This window comes from Callorhinus ursinus, unplaced genomic scaffold, assembly GCF_003265705.2.
Source record: "Callorhinus ursinus isolate GAN/ISIS: 27379988/994484 unplaced genomic scaffold, GSC_fseal_2.0 scaffold24, whole genome shotgun sequence".
Classification (NCBI taxonomy): Eukaryota; Metazoa; Chordata; class Mammalia; order Carnivora; family Otariidae; genus Callorhinus; species Callorhinus ursinus.
In genome coordinates this window covers 30,000,321-30,015,492 of record NW_027397086.1, presented here as the reverse complement: position 1 = coordinate 30,015,492, position 15,172 = coordinate 30,000,321, and the positions used below count along the sequence as shown (strand labels likewise).

General features: G+C 39.2%; 2 protein-coding genes across 5 annotated transcripts in view; one reads left to right on the top strand and one right to left on the bottom strand.

The window, feature by feature from the left end:
- XPA (XPA, DNA damage recognition and repair factor) overlaps positions 1 to 15,172 on the bottom strand; it is a 59,630-nt gene that overhangs the window by 19,731 nt on the left and 24,727 nt on the right. The window lies entirely within an intron of this gene.
- The window catches only part of NCBP1 (nuclear cap binding protein subunit 1), a 38,237-nt gene that overhangs the window by 22,138 nt on the left and 927 nt on the right, over positions 1 to 15,172 (top strand). For both annotated transcript variants that reach the window (XM_025888271.2, XM_073876687.1), the window contains 11 exons: positions 609 to 673; positions 2,113 to 2,175; positions 2,442 to 2,516; positions 4,707 to 4,810; positions 6,815 to 6,937; positions 8,116 to 8,218; positions 9,009 to 9,102; positions 9,812 to 9,915; positions 12,049 to 12,163; positions 13,861 to 13,989; positions 14,573 to 14,686. In XM_025888271.2, the coding sequence (XP_025744056.1) occupies positions 609 to 673; positions 2,113 to 2,175; positions 2,442 to 2,516; positions 4,707 to 4,810; positions 6,815 to 6,937; positions 8,116 to 8,218; positions 9,009 to 9,102; positions 9,812 to 9,915; positions 12,049 to 12,163; positions 13,861 to 13,989; positions 14,573 to 14,686 (1,089 nt within the window). The remainder of the gene's footprint in view (positions 1 to 608; positions 674 to 2,112; positions 2,176 to 2,441; positions 2,517 to 4,706; positions 4,811 to 6,814; positions 6,938 to 8,115; positions 8,219 to 9,008; positions 9,103 to 9,811; positions 9,916 to 12,048; positions 12,164 to 13,860; positions 13,990 to 14,572; positions 14,687 to 15,172) is intronic.

The following is a 15,172-nucleotide window of genomic DNA, read 5'->3' as shown; positions in this document are numbered from 1 at the left end:
ATGAAAGCACATTTCCCTACAGAGATTTGGGCATTAATGTTCATAGAAACTTTATAATAACCCCAAATGAGGCAATCCAAATACCCATCAATGTATGAATGAATATACAAATTTGTCATATCTATACAATGGAATACTACTCAGGAATAAAAAGGAACGAATTTTGGGGGCAGGCAGCAACTTAAATGAATTGCAAAATAAGTATGCTGAATAAAAGTTTGCCAAACAAGTAAGAATTTATACTATATGATTTCATTTACACAAAATTCTAGAAAATGCAAAGTAATCCAGTGACAACAGACCAATATTTATATTTGCTTGCAGACCCAGGGGAGGAGAGGGAGAAAGGATTCTGAAGGAGCATGGGGAAAGTTTAGAGTAGAGGTGATGTGTAAATATTCACTGTGTTTATTTCACGGGTGTATGCAGGTCATTACCGTACATTATTGTACGTCATCGGTAACTCAAAGCTGTTTTAAAAATCAATTATATGAAAAGATGCTCAGCATTATTAGTCATTATACAGACTTCTAAGAAATGTTATTTTTTTATCACAACTTATTTTGAAGGAGGTTGGAGAGTAGTTTTCCTTATCCTCAAATTCACAGCTTGCACAGGCAACTGAAATGTTGTACATGCGTTTGGACACAATGAACACTACATGTGTAGACAGGTACAGTAATTGCCTTATTTCTATACTGATGGCTAGCAGCTTCTACTCCCTGTACTGTATAAAAGAATTTGATCAGTAAAACATTTGCCTTTTTAGAATTTCTAAGTTGATTTTTCTTTCTTGCCTTCCCAGAATAATCCTCTGTATAATAATAAAACTCATAATGTAACCTTACTTTCTAGTACAACTTTCAATATGAAATGATGGCCATGCTGAGGTTTTCTTTAATTTCGTTCATTGTTTACTTGTTTGGTGCTTTGGTATAATTATACTTTTTCCTTTGTAGTTGGGTATGTAAGCTTTTAAAATAGGCTTTATACTAACTATCCCCTATGCAGAAGCAGAGTCTAATACTGTATACTTATTATGTATTATGTATGTATTTTTGTTTATAGATAGTATCTGCTTCTAAAATAATTAGCTTCTGCATAACTACAGCTTGAAGACTCAGTTTATACCAAAGACCATATTGGATTGTTAGAGGTGTGGTAATTGCATGCCCACTGTCTTCTTTGGGGGGAGGCCTGTATACCGCCTTTATCAGCTGGTATTCTTTCTTACCTCTGTCAGTTTCCCAATTCAGATTGGGAGAGGTAGTGAACATTTCTCCAGTTACCATGATCTTTCATGTCCATATCTGAACATTATCAGTAAGCACTATTCTATGTCAAACCTGTTATCCTGAGTAATTTCAGTGATTGCAATTACAGATCTGTGAGGGACATGCTTTAAGAAAGCGTCTTCTGATTTTTCTCCCAGTCTAATTAATAAAACTAGGAGTTGTGTTGGACATCACATTTATGCCATTTGAAATTCAGGAATATATATTGGGCTCTTACAAATTTCATAGCATTATACTGTATACTAAGGTGATTTCTATCTAGTTAGATGTATTTTTAGGGGAAAAGAGATGTGTATTTTGTCTGTGGTGAAAAGGGTATAGTGTGATGAGAGACTACACTTTGGCTTTGCCACTTATAAAATGTTTTATCTGCAATTCCTTTAATCTTTTCTTTTGCCTCTGTTACATTGTCAGTGAAATGGGGGAAGATAGTACATTACTTGAAAATTATTGTGAGATTTCATCTATATATGTATAAGTGTGTGTGTATACATGTACAGACACGCACGTATGTATATATAGTGCCTGGCACAAAACAGGCACTCAAATCATATCTGTTATTCATTTAAAAAGGATAGTTCTATTACAAGGAGTGAAATAGGGGACTGTTATTTTGGGGAGAAGACGAATTATAAGATATGCAGAGAAAAGGGTAAGTGACAGCAGAAGATACAGCTTTGGTAGGGGGATATGATTTTCATTTAACTCTATAAAGTAGGGTTTTATTTGTCTGACAGATTATATAAGTTCCTGTTACAAACTGCAACCATTCATTCTTTTCTATCTCCCCCCACCACCTGCCCACTTCTCTCTATAGGTTTATTAATTGGTTTTCCCATCATCTAAGTAACTTCCAGTTCCGCTGGAGCTGGGAAGATTGGTAAGTGGTCGTACGTTTTATCTTTCCTTTCTCTGCTGTCTCTCATAATAAAGAAAACTTAATATTTAAAGCTATAACATAAAAACAATCTTCTACACGGTCTGAAATACTTTTGGTATACATATGTGTGTGTGTGTGTGTGTGTGTGTGTGTGTGTGTGTAAATGAAATAATTTAGGTACAGGGAAACTCATTGTAGCTAAGTACACTTTAGGTATAAGTGCAGATTATGTGTAAGAACTTATAAAACTACTATTTTCTCATTAGGTCAGATTGTCTTACTCAAGATCCTGAAAGTCCCAAACCAAAGTTTGTAAGGGAAGTTCTGGAAAAATGTATGAGGTAAGTTAGTTCTGTGTGTTTTCTCCTTAGCTTAGTTCTCCTAATTTCTATGGGGGGGATTGTTCTCTTCTTTGTATGTGTGATGTATGTCCTGCATATCATTTTTTACATCCAAGTACCTGCCTCTCTTCCCTTTCAGTTTTTAGCCAAGATATAGACTTAAAAAAGGAAGCAGCCATGCCATCTGGATTCTGTGGGAATTAGGCCAATGTTTTTTTGTCAGATGTACTTTGAAATAATTTCACATTTCAGGAAAGTTGCCAAAATAGTGCAAAGAACTGTGTATCCTGTTCATTTAGATTCCCTAGTTATTAACACTTCACCACACTTGTTCAGATGTTCACTTTTTTCCCTCTGTATGTATACACCCAATCACATTGGTCTTTTCCTAAACCCTCTGAAAACAAGCTGCAGATGTGATGGCCCATTGTCCTTTAACAGTCCACTGTATCTTTCCTCAAAGCAAAGACACTCCTGAGTGGCCAGCATGCAGCCCTCCAGATTAGGAAACTGGCTGTGGTGCAGGAGTATGGCCACCCAGCCCGCAGATGAAACCTTGCCAGCTGGCATGATCACGTCTTTTCCTTTTCTGGGCCAGTCCTATCCAGGAGCACAAGGGTAGCATTTAGGTGTCATTCTCTTCCCATTCCTCACTTGACCAGTTACTCTTTGCTGTCTTTCGTGTTTTAAAGAATCTAGGCCTTTCTTTCTTGAGTCGCCCCCAGGTGTACTCCTAACCAGACTCAGGACTTAACGTGGTTGATTGTCTTCCTCGTGCATCGCGTCAGGAGGCCCAGGAGCCCTGCCCCTGGAAATGTTAACCTTGGTCACCTGGTCATGTCCATGTCTGCTAGGCTTCTCCACCTTAAATTCACCACTTTACCCTTTGTAATTGATTAATATTTTGTGGGAGATATCCTGAGATTATACTCCTATCCTATTCTGCATCAAACGTCTACTGACAACTGCTACTTTTATCTGCCACCACTATGATGATTGCCAAGTAATGATTCTCTTTTTTCATTTTTTCCCTGCATTTATTAGTTGGCATTCTGTAAGAAAGCACTAGCTATCCTTTTTAGCCCATTTATTTATTTATTCCTGTGTTTATGTATCAGTAGGGACTAATGGATTTCTGTTTCCTTCAGTGAGTTATCTCTTGCTGTCATTATTAATTTTGATGCCTAAATTGTCCCTGATTTGTTTATTGGGGAGTCCCTTGTGCCTCCTGTGTCCTTTTTTTTCCCTCTCTTAACATCCCCCTGCATTCATTAAGCATTTCCTTATTTTTGGCATAAGCTGTCCCAGGCTCAACTTGTGTTTCCTTGCCCCTTTCCTGGAATCATCTATTCACAGAGCCCAGGTTTCTTTTCTTTTTTTTCTTTTGTTTTCAAGATTGTATTTATTTATTTGAGAGGGAGCACGTGTGCATGCTTGCATGCGTGCAGAAGCACGCACAAGAAAGGGGGAGGGGCAGCGGGAGAAGGAGAAGCAGACTCCCCACTGAGCAGGGAGCCCGGCGTGGGGCTCGATCCCAGGACCCTGCGATCATGACCTGAGGCAAAATCAAGAGTCTGACCCTCAACCGACTGAGCCACCCAGGCGCCCCTCACAGAGCCCAAGTTCCTAATAGTGGAGTATGATATTTAGGGACCAAGATCTGGACACGTGATGTGCTCATTACTCTTGGGATGGACAAAGATAGTGTATACATTTATGCACACAGACACACATATGTAACTTTTCATATCCACCTAGGTGTGTGTATCCCTCTAACTCTACCTCATTTTTTTCTAGCCTGCCCCTTGCCATGATTTCTAAATACCTTTGCAGGCAGTAGGAAACTTGGCTCCCATTAGCCTTGATATACATTTATTTGCTACGGTATAATCAGTCCCCCCATCACGGAGTCTCCTCTGCCCCACCCTACCCCAGTACCACTCCACATCCTTGGTCACCAGGCTTGTAGACCCACCGGCCCACACCTCACTGTGAACCAGTAAGTTTTGAAGAAGGCCTGAGTTTCAGTATGCTGTCATAGACAAAAGCTTAAAGGACTTGTTTCCCCTTTGGCTTCTGGGCTGTCAGCTGAGTCCAGGGTGTTAGAGATGGGACTTTCCTGGTACGTTAGAGGTACCAAAGAGGGGAACTGATGAACAGTATTTTCTGAGGCTCTTATTTGTATTGTAGGTTGTCTTATCATCAGCGTATATTAGATATTGTTCCTCCTACCTTCTCAGCTCTATGTCCTGCAAACCCAACCTGCATTTACAAGTACGGAGATGAAAGTAGCAGTAAGTAACACAATATAGTTCATTCCATTGTCTTTTAAAAGTACCAACACGAGTATTCCCTGAAGTCAGTTATTTAAGGTGGAGAAAGTGAACTTTTTCTTTTCTTGGGTTTATATTTTGTGTTTGAAAGGTGATCTATACTAGTCACTATTATTTTGTTTGCCCTGTCATCATTTTGAAGATTCATGATTTACTTAGTTATTACTGGTTTGTAATTTTTTTCTTAATATTGTTTATAATGTTATACCCATGACATTATTTTAAATATGCTGCTAAGTATAGCAAGTTGAATGTAGAGCCAGAACTTATTAAAATGAGAGTGTATTTGTCATGGCGGTAGAGATTATCTGAATTATCATGTGATACCAGTTCAGGTGTGGGAACACAGGTGCACATAGACTGTATTTTGACCAGCAATATGCCTCTAGGAGTAAATTCTTAAATACGGCTTTCTCACTTTTTGGTTACCTCATGTCTGAGATTACGCTGTGAATCAGAGGGCCCATACTGTGATACGCCATTTTGTGCTTTATGTTTAAGGAAGGTAAGGTGTTGTACGTTGGTGATCACTGGTAGAGAGTTAGGTGCAGAGGTTTTCCACATTAGTCTTTGCAGATGGCACTGCACATGGCTCCTCCATGGGCCCCCCCTTCATGGTGTGTGGCAGTTCTTACATCTTGAAACTCACTCATCTCCCTTGCCTTCTCCTGCGCCCCTGGTTCTCCACCTCCATCTCACACTACACCTGTTTTCCTTGAAGTAAACTCACTTGGTCCCAATGCCGAGTACATTTGCTATGTCACTATGTCACTTAATCCTTGAGACAACTCAGAGAATTAATGTGTTTATTAGACCAATTTTACAATGAGGAATATCTTCAAAGAGGTGAAGCCAGAGTGAGATGGCTTCCAAGTGGTAGAGCCCCGACTCACGTCCAGCCTTACTAACCAAGCAGCCTCACTCTTCCCGCTGCGCTTTCCTGCAAGGGCAAAGCTTGGTGTGGCAGCACTCGGATGTGCTGAGTCTGGAGCTCTGCCTTATCCTGGCCCAGAGAACCATCAAGTCGTCGTCGATAGCAACAATTCAGACTTTCGTTGAACGTTGTTTTCTTTATTCCCATAGAAGCAGCTGAGCCTAACAGTTGTCCCTACTATGTTATTTGTCACTTCTTCCCAAGTAGACTCCTGCTCCAGCCAGGCCACTTCCTTTTTTATTTATTCCGGGCTCATGGTTCTTGGTTTTGCCTTTATTTGTGCCATTAACCTCGGTCTGGAAAGCCCTTTTTCTCACCAGTTCCTGTTCTATCTCCAGGGTCTGGCCCAAGTGCCTCTTCTGTAAATACTAACGTTTAGCAAGCCAGTTTTGTGTTGCTCTGGCTACTTTGTTTGTGACTATCTTGGTTCCCCCACTACAACGTAGACCCTTTAGTGACAGGATTCTCTTTTTCTTCACTTATTTTCTCTTCTACTTTAAAGGAAAAGCACACAGCGCATGTGACCTGTTGTAATTGACTTCATTCAAAATGCTTAGCGACTCCTATTCTATGTCAGGATTGTCTTTTTATTTGTTACCCCCTTGCCTTACATTAAAAGATTTGCAGTTGCTCTGGTGATGCCATACAGTATACATTAGTGCAAATTTTATATACTAAGGACTCAACAGATAATAACTAATAGTAAATACATGGGGTCACAGCATATGAGCATCTGGCTTACACAGATTCAAGTGTATGGCCTAAGCAAAAGACAAAAGCAAATCTATCAAATTGGCAGCCCTTGCCCTGTTCAAACTCAAACTTCACCATCCTAGGGAAAAGGAGGAAGAAGGGGCACTGACCAAAATGAAAGAAATACATTGAGTCTCAGCTTTTTAGCTTAATAAAAGCCTAGGGATTTGAGGACTGTCAAAGGACAGTCATAGAAGTTTAAGTTTCTTGGTTATTTATTCACAAGAACAATCTTAAAACTTAAACTTGATCTACCCTCTTCCCCATTCTGTGCTTAGATTCTCTTCCTGGACATTCAGTTGCCCTCTGTTTAGCTGTTGCCTTTAAAAGTAAAGCAACCAATGATGAAATCTTCAGCATTCTGAAAGATGTACCAAATCCTAACCAGGATGATGATGACGGTAAGGGAATTAAGTACTTCTTCAGTGGAACTATGTATAGGCCAGGTTAAAGCATAAATATAAAGCATAATGTGAGTTCCTCTTAAGTCTCAACGGATGCTCCTAACCAGTGGCCTGTTCAGTGTGTCAGTGGTTCCTAAAACCCAGCTACTTTCTCCCTTATGTAAAAAGAGATCCTCACCTCCCTGTGACATAGCTTACATTCACTAAACACAAAGTAAAATAATGCTGTTACCGTTGAGAGATTTTTAAACATTCCCTGTTTTCACTTTAGAGAGGTTCCTGACTGGGAGGACTTAGTGAATTATAAAGTTGGATTTTTCACCAATTTTTAAACTATTATAATAATAATGTTTAATACATACTGAGTATGTACCATGTAATTCCAACCAAAATCCCTAGGTTTTTCTCTGGACGAGAGTGGGAAAATAGGCAAAATGATTTGTAAGTTTATCTGATCAGTAAATGAACAAGACAAAAAATGATGAGAGGGACTTGTCTTATCACATATTAAAAGATAGCTTGAAAACTACAGTAACTAAAGCAGTGTGACACTGGCACCAAAAGAGACATGATTTATAAAACAGATGAAAAGTCTGTGACAACTGGGTGATATTTCGGGGGAAAATTTTTTTGTTAGATCTGTACATAAGGACACATGCATAGTAAATTATTTAAAATAAAACATGAATGGCCCTTGGGTTATTTACTACTAGGATTTTGTTTGGATTTTTCTAAGAAATTTGTATTACGATAGAAAATATATTTAGAAAGCATATGTTGAAATGATGGTTGTAAATTTGGACATTGTCAGACATTTTAAGACTTAGACTTAACTGTTAAGTATTTACTGAGTTATTTTATTAATGTATTATTTTGCCACCATACAGAGAGATATGAACAAGGAAGTTTATGTGGTATTTGTAAAAGAAATGGATCATATAAAAGAATTAGGGAAACAATCCCCAAAAAACTAAGAATTAAGATTATGCTTAGTTTTATATTTTGAGTATTTGAAATCAGCAGTGGTCTTTTATTGTTTCATTAGTATTCAAAGAGATGACTGACATGTCTGACTTGCTTGGATGTGAGCATGCCATCCATCTAGCTCCAGGTGATGGACCAAGGAATTGCTATACTTATATTTTCTAGCTGTCTTACTGTGGAATATTTTTCAGATGAAGGATTCAGCTTTAACCCTTTGAAAATAGAGGTCTTCGTACAGACTCTGCTACACTTGGCAGCCAAATCATTCAGCCACTCCTTTAGTGCTCTTGCAAAGTAAGTGCAACAAGAACATGTACTCTGTTTTGAGGGTTTGGCACATTGCTTGGTGTATACCAGTGATACAGTAATTTTTAGCTAAAATTGTTGAACATGAAGATCTTAATAGTATTGTCCTATATTTTAATACAGTGGTTCTGGTTTGTAGTAGCTAACACCCTATTTGGCTCCTGTCAGTCCATATGGACCGTTTGCCTATATACATGGCAGGTACATTTTTTCATGTGTACTTTTAGAGAAACTAGTGAGAAACCTGGGTCCATAGGACAATCATATTATATAGTCAAGAAGCTCTCACCCTGTCTAAACATCTTCCTAAAGGAAGGTAAGCAGAAATGAGAGCCAGCTACATTTTGGGGCGTCACCCAAAGGTTGACACCTATAGACAGAGCTTTCTACCACCTCAGACAATGCAGAAGAAGAAAGAGCATATAGATACTCCTGCAGCGGAGCAGAGAAACCAGGTCTCTAATGCAGGGTTCCCACGGAAAGTGCAGTCAGGCTACTACTTCACCTGCGTTCAGAGACCACGCCTTAGCCCTCACCTGTTCTTAGGTAGACAGAAAACTGTGGTCCTAGGCTGATAGTGGTATATTGAAAATCTCTTTTAAGATTTTGTCACAAATTTCATACAGACCATGAATTTTATATCCTTAATGGTTAACATTCAGTTATTTTGCATTTATGTATTACACTGTAAATGGAGTAGCATCAAAAAGGCCTTGAGAAACTTAAAATCCTTAATGAATAAGTTTATCTGTGGTATTTTTACCCCCACTGTCAAAAGGTTTCATGAAGTCTTCAAAACCCTGGCTGAGAGTGATGAAGGAAAGTTACATGTTCTAAGAGTTATGTTTGAGGTCTGGAGGAACCATCCACAGGTAAAAATTTTAATTAGACATGCTGAGGCTCTGTATAGGTATAAAAATAAGGCAATTAATGCCATTGTTTTAAAACACGAAATTTGAGTCTGTCTATAGAATGGTTTTAAATTCTGTAGTTTTTTTAATGCTGTAGAAGTCTTGGTATTTGATTCATTCATTAAAGAGCAGGTGTTATGATCAACACATTTTAAATTTGTAGTAAGAATACTTGTTGCTTGGAAGAGTCTACCACTTGGGTTAGGAAATAGTTATCAAGTCTTCCCAATTTCTACAAACCAGCTTTGAGGCTTTCTCAAACCTCAGTTACTGTTTTCATACTATATGTTTTAAAGAGGCATGAAAGTAATTGTGAATATATTAACACTTTTTTTTATAATGAAACATTCTTAGATTTTTTAATTTAAGGATTCAGCGGAGTTTGTATGTTTTTGTATTCTCCAATATTTTCAAAAAATTTTAGGTGTTACCACTAACAGTTTTTCTTTTCGCTTCATCTTTACTGGCATTATAGTTCTCTTACTTTCTTATAGTAAGTACCAGAGCCAAACAGAGTGTGGAATAAATCTTAAGACCTAATGATTAAATTAATCCATTCCATAACCACTGAAAATGAATTTCAGACTTTGTATTTTGGTTTTGTAGCTGTGGGATTTTTGTGGCTTCCATGTAAGTGTGATTTACCCTAACAGTTCTTTTCTCATTGTAGATGATTGCTGTACTGGTAGATAAGATGATCCGTACACAGATTGTTGACTGTGCTGCAGTGGCAAATTGGATCTTCTCTTCAGAACTGTCTCGAGACTTTACTAGGTAAGTGTGGATTAATTTACAAAGTTTGTATTCTCTAAGAATCTGTTTATATTTGGTCTCATGCATGAGCTCCAAATTCTGGTTCAGACATCGTTAATATACCAATGGTCTGATCTGGTAGAACTGGACTTGGCAAAAGATTCCTGGGCAATGCAAATACACAGCCAGGCAGTTTTGCAGCGCCTCTTAAGGACACACATGTAAACTGAATCAGGACCCAGCCAGAGAAGTAGAATTGCTGATAAAGGATCCAGACTTGGGAGAGAAGATCAGGCTGTATGTCAGGGTCTGAACTAGACAATGGGACGCAGGGAAGAGTCCAGCTCAACTGGGGACCTGGAATGCATAGCAGGAGTTAGGAGAAACCAAAGTCACAGTAGATTAAGTATACATCATGGAGGGATTGAGGAAAAGTTTGGTGGACATCTGAGTGCCCATGGGGAAGGGAGGTGTCTCACGTCAGTCACGAGAAACCTAGATTGAATGCAGGAGATTCATTCTAGACCCATTTCCCCTACAGGAAAAGACTTTTCATTAAGCTTGGTTCTTACTCATGAAGTGAGTCCACAGGTTTTTTAACTGATTGGGACTGGAACAGTAGGAGTTGATTCAAAACAGGCAATAAAGGAATATTGCTTATAAGGATATAAAAATCCATCACAGCCTTTATCCTCTTCATTGTATTTGGTATTGCAGAGGACACTGGTCTGAAATGAACTGAATCCTTAGGGTGGAAGGGTATGATCTAAAGTTATATCAGCCAGATTGGCGTTCATAAATGAAGGCAACGACATTTCGCAGATTTGCAAACTCTCAGAAAATTGGCCACTGAGGTTATTTGGTAGCCATTATCCTGAGTGACTTAATGTTTGCAACTCATTTCAGCCTCACCTCCACACTATAGAGTGGGTTACATTATCTGTATTTTACAAAACAGGAAAGTGTTGCAGAGTGCTTAAGTAGCTTGTCCAAAGTCACAACTAAGTACAGAGTCAGAATTCAAACACAGGCATTCTTGAACGGATAAAGGGCTCAAAAGCTCCATCTGTTCTTGAACCCCAAGCTCAAGTATTCCTAACTCTGCAAAGCCTTCCCTGACCACCCATTCCGGAGCTGAAGTATTCTGCTCTTATGCCCTGTCCACTAATGCTCTAGACTTTAAGTTTGATGACTCAGCTGTTTTATTATCTTCCACTGAAACTGCCATCATCCAAGTCAAAATGTATAGAGGGAAGTCCTCTTCTGCACTGTATCTTGGGGTTAGGAAGAACTAACTAGTTTGTAGATGGACATAGTTAAGACGCTGCTTCAAAAAATAAACCATTTATGCAACAAACTTTTTAAAGCACCTACAAGGTGATCCTGCTTGAGCAATTTGCTGATAAAGAAGCAGACATATATTTATCTCATTCTAAAAGCCCAGCAGTTGATAGCTATTGTGAACTAGTAAGTTCCTTAAATGTTCCAGAGAAATGGCTGAATGTAAGCTATAGTTAAGTAGCATAAAGGATGTGAAATGAGCCTCAGATTCGGTTTCCATTTTGAGACAACTCCAATACAAAATGTTTAAATTTAAAAGATAGGGGCACCTGGGTGGCTCAGATGGTTAAGCGTCTGCCTTTGGCTCAGGTCATGTGGGATCGAGCCCCGCATCAGGGTCCCTGCTCAGCGGGAAGCCTGCTTCTCCCGCTCCCTCTCCCAGTCTCCCTGCTTGTGTTCCCTCTCTTGCTGTGTCTTTCTCTGTCAAATAAATAAAATCTTTAAAAATAAATAAAATTTAGAAGAGAGAAAATGTATTTTTGTTCCTAATGTACATATTTTTTTTCTGGTTTGCCATTTCACTTCATTGAGTTATATACACATACCTTTTATGCATGTCTAGAAGGGGATGGAAATAAAAATGACAAGGACCCAGTACTGCCTTCCAGGAAGCTCACCTGAGTCTAATAGGTAGAGACAGATGTTTGCACAATTTATAATACAAAAAGAATTTTAAGTGTTGGAAAAATAGGACTAATTCTGCCTACTGAACAGCGGAAGACCTTCAGCATGAGTAGGTTATAAAAGTTGAGAGATCTTATTTTCTGTAAGTGTACTTGAACATACAGTAACTAAATGCTGTGTTACTTTAAGATTATTTGTTTGGGAAATCTTGCACTCCACAATTCGTAAGATGAACAAACACGTTCTCAAAATCCAGAAAGAGCTGGAAGAAGCGAAAGAAAAACTCGCAAGGCAACACAAACGGGTAAGTGTTAATGTTGATTCGTAAATGGTCAAAGAAAGTATGCCAGAAACTCTTAAAAATATTCAGAGTTCATTACCTTGATAGGAACTTCTTTTTTCTGAGGCCAAATTATGCAGACTGTTGTATAAGTAGAGGGAGAGGAAGGACCTGGGGGTGTGTTGCTCCCTGCTGCTACACTGTGTGATGAACCTGGAAAGAAGCCACAAACCAGGCTTTTCCGTAGTTCTCTCTGGATCCACTTCATGTTTGCTCTTCCCAAAAGGGAAAGCAGAGAAGGAAAGAGGACACTTGTATTTCTCTAATAACAGTTTCTGGTGCACGAGGGGGGACAGGGAGAAGACTGTGTACCACTTTCCCCATACTGTGGGGAGGGATGGGCAGTCCTTCCCTGGTTTACAGAATACTTCTCCTGTCACTGAGTATGGTTAGCCATTTTGGGGGGAAGCAGTGAGCTGCATTCCACAATTTTACATAATAGTACTCCTAGTATTCTTCGGGACAGGATTTTCCAGTGTTGTGCATATTTGCCAGAGTAGGTGGAAACAAATTTAATGACTTACATGAACCTACAGCAGGTTCAAGTGCTAGTCTCCATACAGACATACATACATATGGTATATAAACACACATTTACAAACTTTAAAATACTGCAAGGTAAATGGTGTCATCCCCATTTTATACATGTCCAAATTGAGGCTCAGAGAACTTAAATAACTTGCTCAAGCTTACATGGTTAAGTGACAGAGCTTAGGATCTGACCCAGGCCTGTCAGATTCCAGAGACTTTCCTTCATGCCATACCATTCTCTAGATAGGTGGTGTCCAACACAGTAACTGCTAGCCGCATATTACTGTAAGTGAATTAAAATGAAATACAATTTAGAATTCAGTTCTTTAGTCACACGAATCCCATTTCAAGTGCTCAACAGTCATGTGTGGCTAGTGGCTACCGTGATGGGCAGCACAGAGTGATACAACATTTCCCTCATCACAGAAGGGTCTACCAGGCAGTAGTATTTAGAACCTAGCCTTAGTGTGCTGTTAGGAAAAAACCGGCATCTACCCAGTTGCCTCCAACAGAATAAGGCAGACCCCATAACAGGTGCTACGTTAGAGATAAAAGCAGAATTCTGTAAAAACAGAGAGGGGGTTCTGATAATTTTGCATCAAGGGTAGAAGGCGGCCATCACAGATGGGGCCTTAACAACAGTGTGTTATCTTAGCCAAAAGGCTCCTGAGAATCTAACCCTGTACTTCCCTAAGCAGTGGTTCGGTGTTCACCAGTTCAGGGTTCACAGCAAACGCATAAACATAATGATGGTAAATAACAAGAATCTACTGTACATTTTCCGTGGAGCTCAAAGCTGCTTTCATTTTGAATGGAGGAAAAATGTGACACACACTTCCTCCCTGAATGGACTATCTCATAAAAGGTGTTAACTCACTTCTGCTGGGAATGCAGACATCCCCACCCACTGTTACCCAAGACAGGTGCCACAACATTTCCCCGGCCTGGATAAGTGCCCACAGGGCTGGTGGGGGTATGTGTGCACGGAGGGTGGCGGACTACTTCCACCTTAGAATACAAGTCTCCAAGCGGCATTTGACCAGACACAGGAACATCCTACCCCTTACTTGATGGGGTTTAATACACTGGCATTCTAATGGCATTTTCCTTTTGTTCTGTGCGTCCTGCAGCGAAGTGACGATGATGACAGAAGCAGTGACAGGAAAGATGGGGCTCTGGAGGAGCAGATAGAAAGATTGCAAGAAAAAGTGGAATCTGCTCAGAGTGAACAGAAGAACCTCTTCCTTGTCATATTCCAGGTATCTTGGCTTGGGACACTGATAGGTAAAAAAAAAGTTTGGAAAATGGGATTTTTAATCATAATACATAATCATCCATAAAAATTTAAAAGACAAAAATTTACAAAGGAAGTAAAAGTTTTCTACTTGGAGGTAACCTATGTCTGTGGTGTTTACTTAGTGTTCTTACAGGACCGTCGCTCCGGGCTTTAACAGAATGTGTGAGGGTACTTTTAAGTACCTCTCTCATATTTAGTTACTCCCAATTGTTGATCATTTATTTTCCCTTCTGATGAAATAGATGATCATTTTATACATGCATTTCTGATTATGTCCTTAAAAATAGATGCTGAGAAAAATGACAAGCATAGTAATCTAGATATTAAAGGTGTTCATGTACTGAAAAAAGGATGTACTAACATTAGCACTGGTCTGCCTTTCTAGACTGACAGTATTTATTAACTTAGGAAAGTTGGTAATACATACCACAAAGACCAAGTGCAACAGGAAAGCCTTTGAGGTCTCTTGGTCGAAAATGTGATTGTTTTCTGAAGTATAAGAATTCTCCCTGTAACACTGCTTTAACTTTGTACCCCCTTTCCAGCGTTTTATCATGATCTTGACCGAGCACTTAGTACGATGTGAGACTGATGGGACCAGCGTATTAACCCCATGGTATAAGAACTGTATAGAGAGGCTCCAGCAGATCTTCTTACAGGTTTGTGGGAAACTGCTTAGATAATAAACATCACTATTCTCAGGCACAAGGATTTTGCATTTTAAAAAAGGGTCAGATTTGTCAGGTTTTGTAGTACCTATAAGGCCCTTTTTATGTCCGTTTGCTCCTACTGTGGCTTATCAGCATATTTAGGCTTAAACGATTCCTCTACCATCCAGATTCCTAATTGCTGTTCGCTAGGCCTACAGGGGCCTCAGTATGTGCAAGTCATACAGGCACACATAGAAGAGATTGGCATTTTCTGTCACGTTTCGCCCCCGCCGCATAGCCTCAACAGGTCGGATTTTCAGTGAGACAGATGAGCTGTTTATTTTTAACAGACAAAATGAAGTTTGGGTTTCTTATTTTGTGGAGTAGTTACTAGAGAATTAGCCAGTCATCTGTTATCTCTTTGTAAAAGAAAATAATTTTAAATGCTCTAACCGGTAAAACGAAAAAGGGAAAGTAGTGCCAAGTATCTTTACT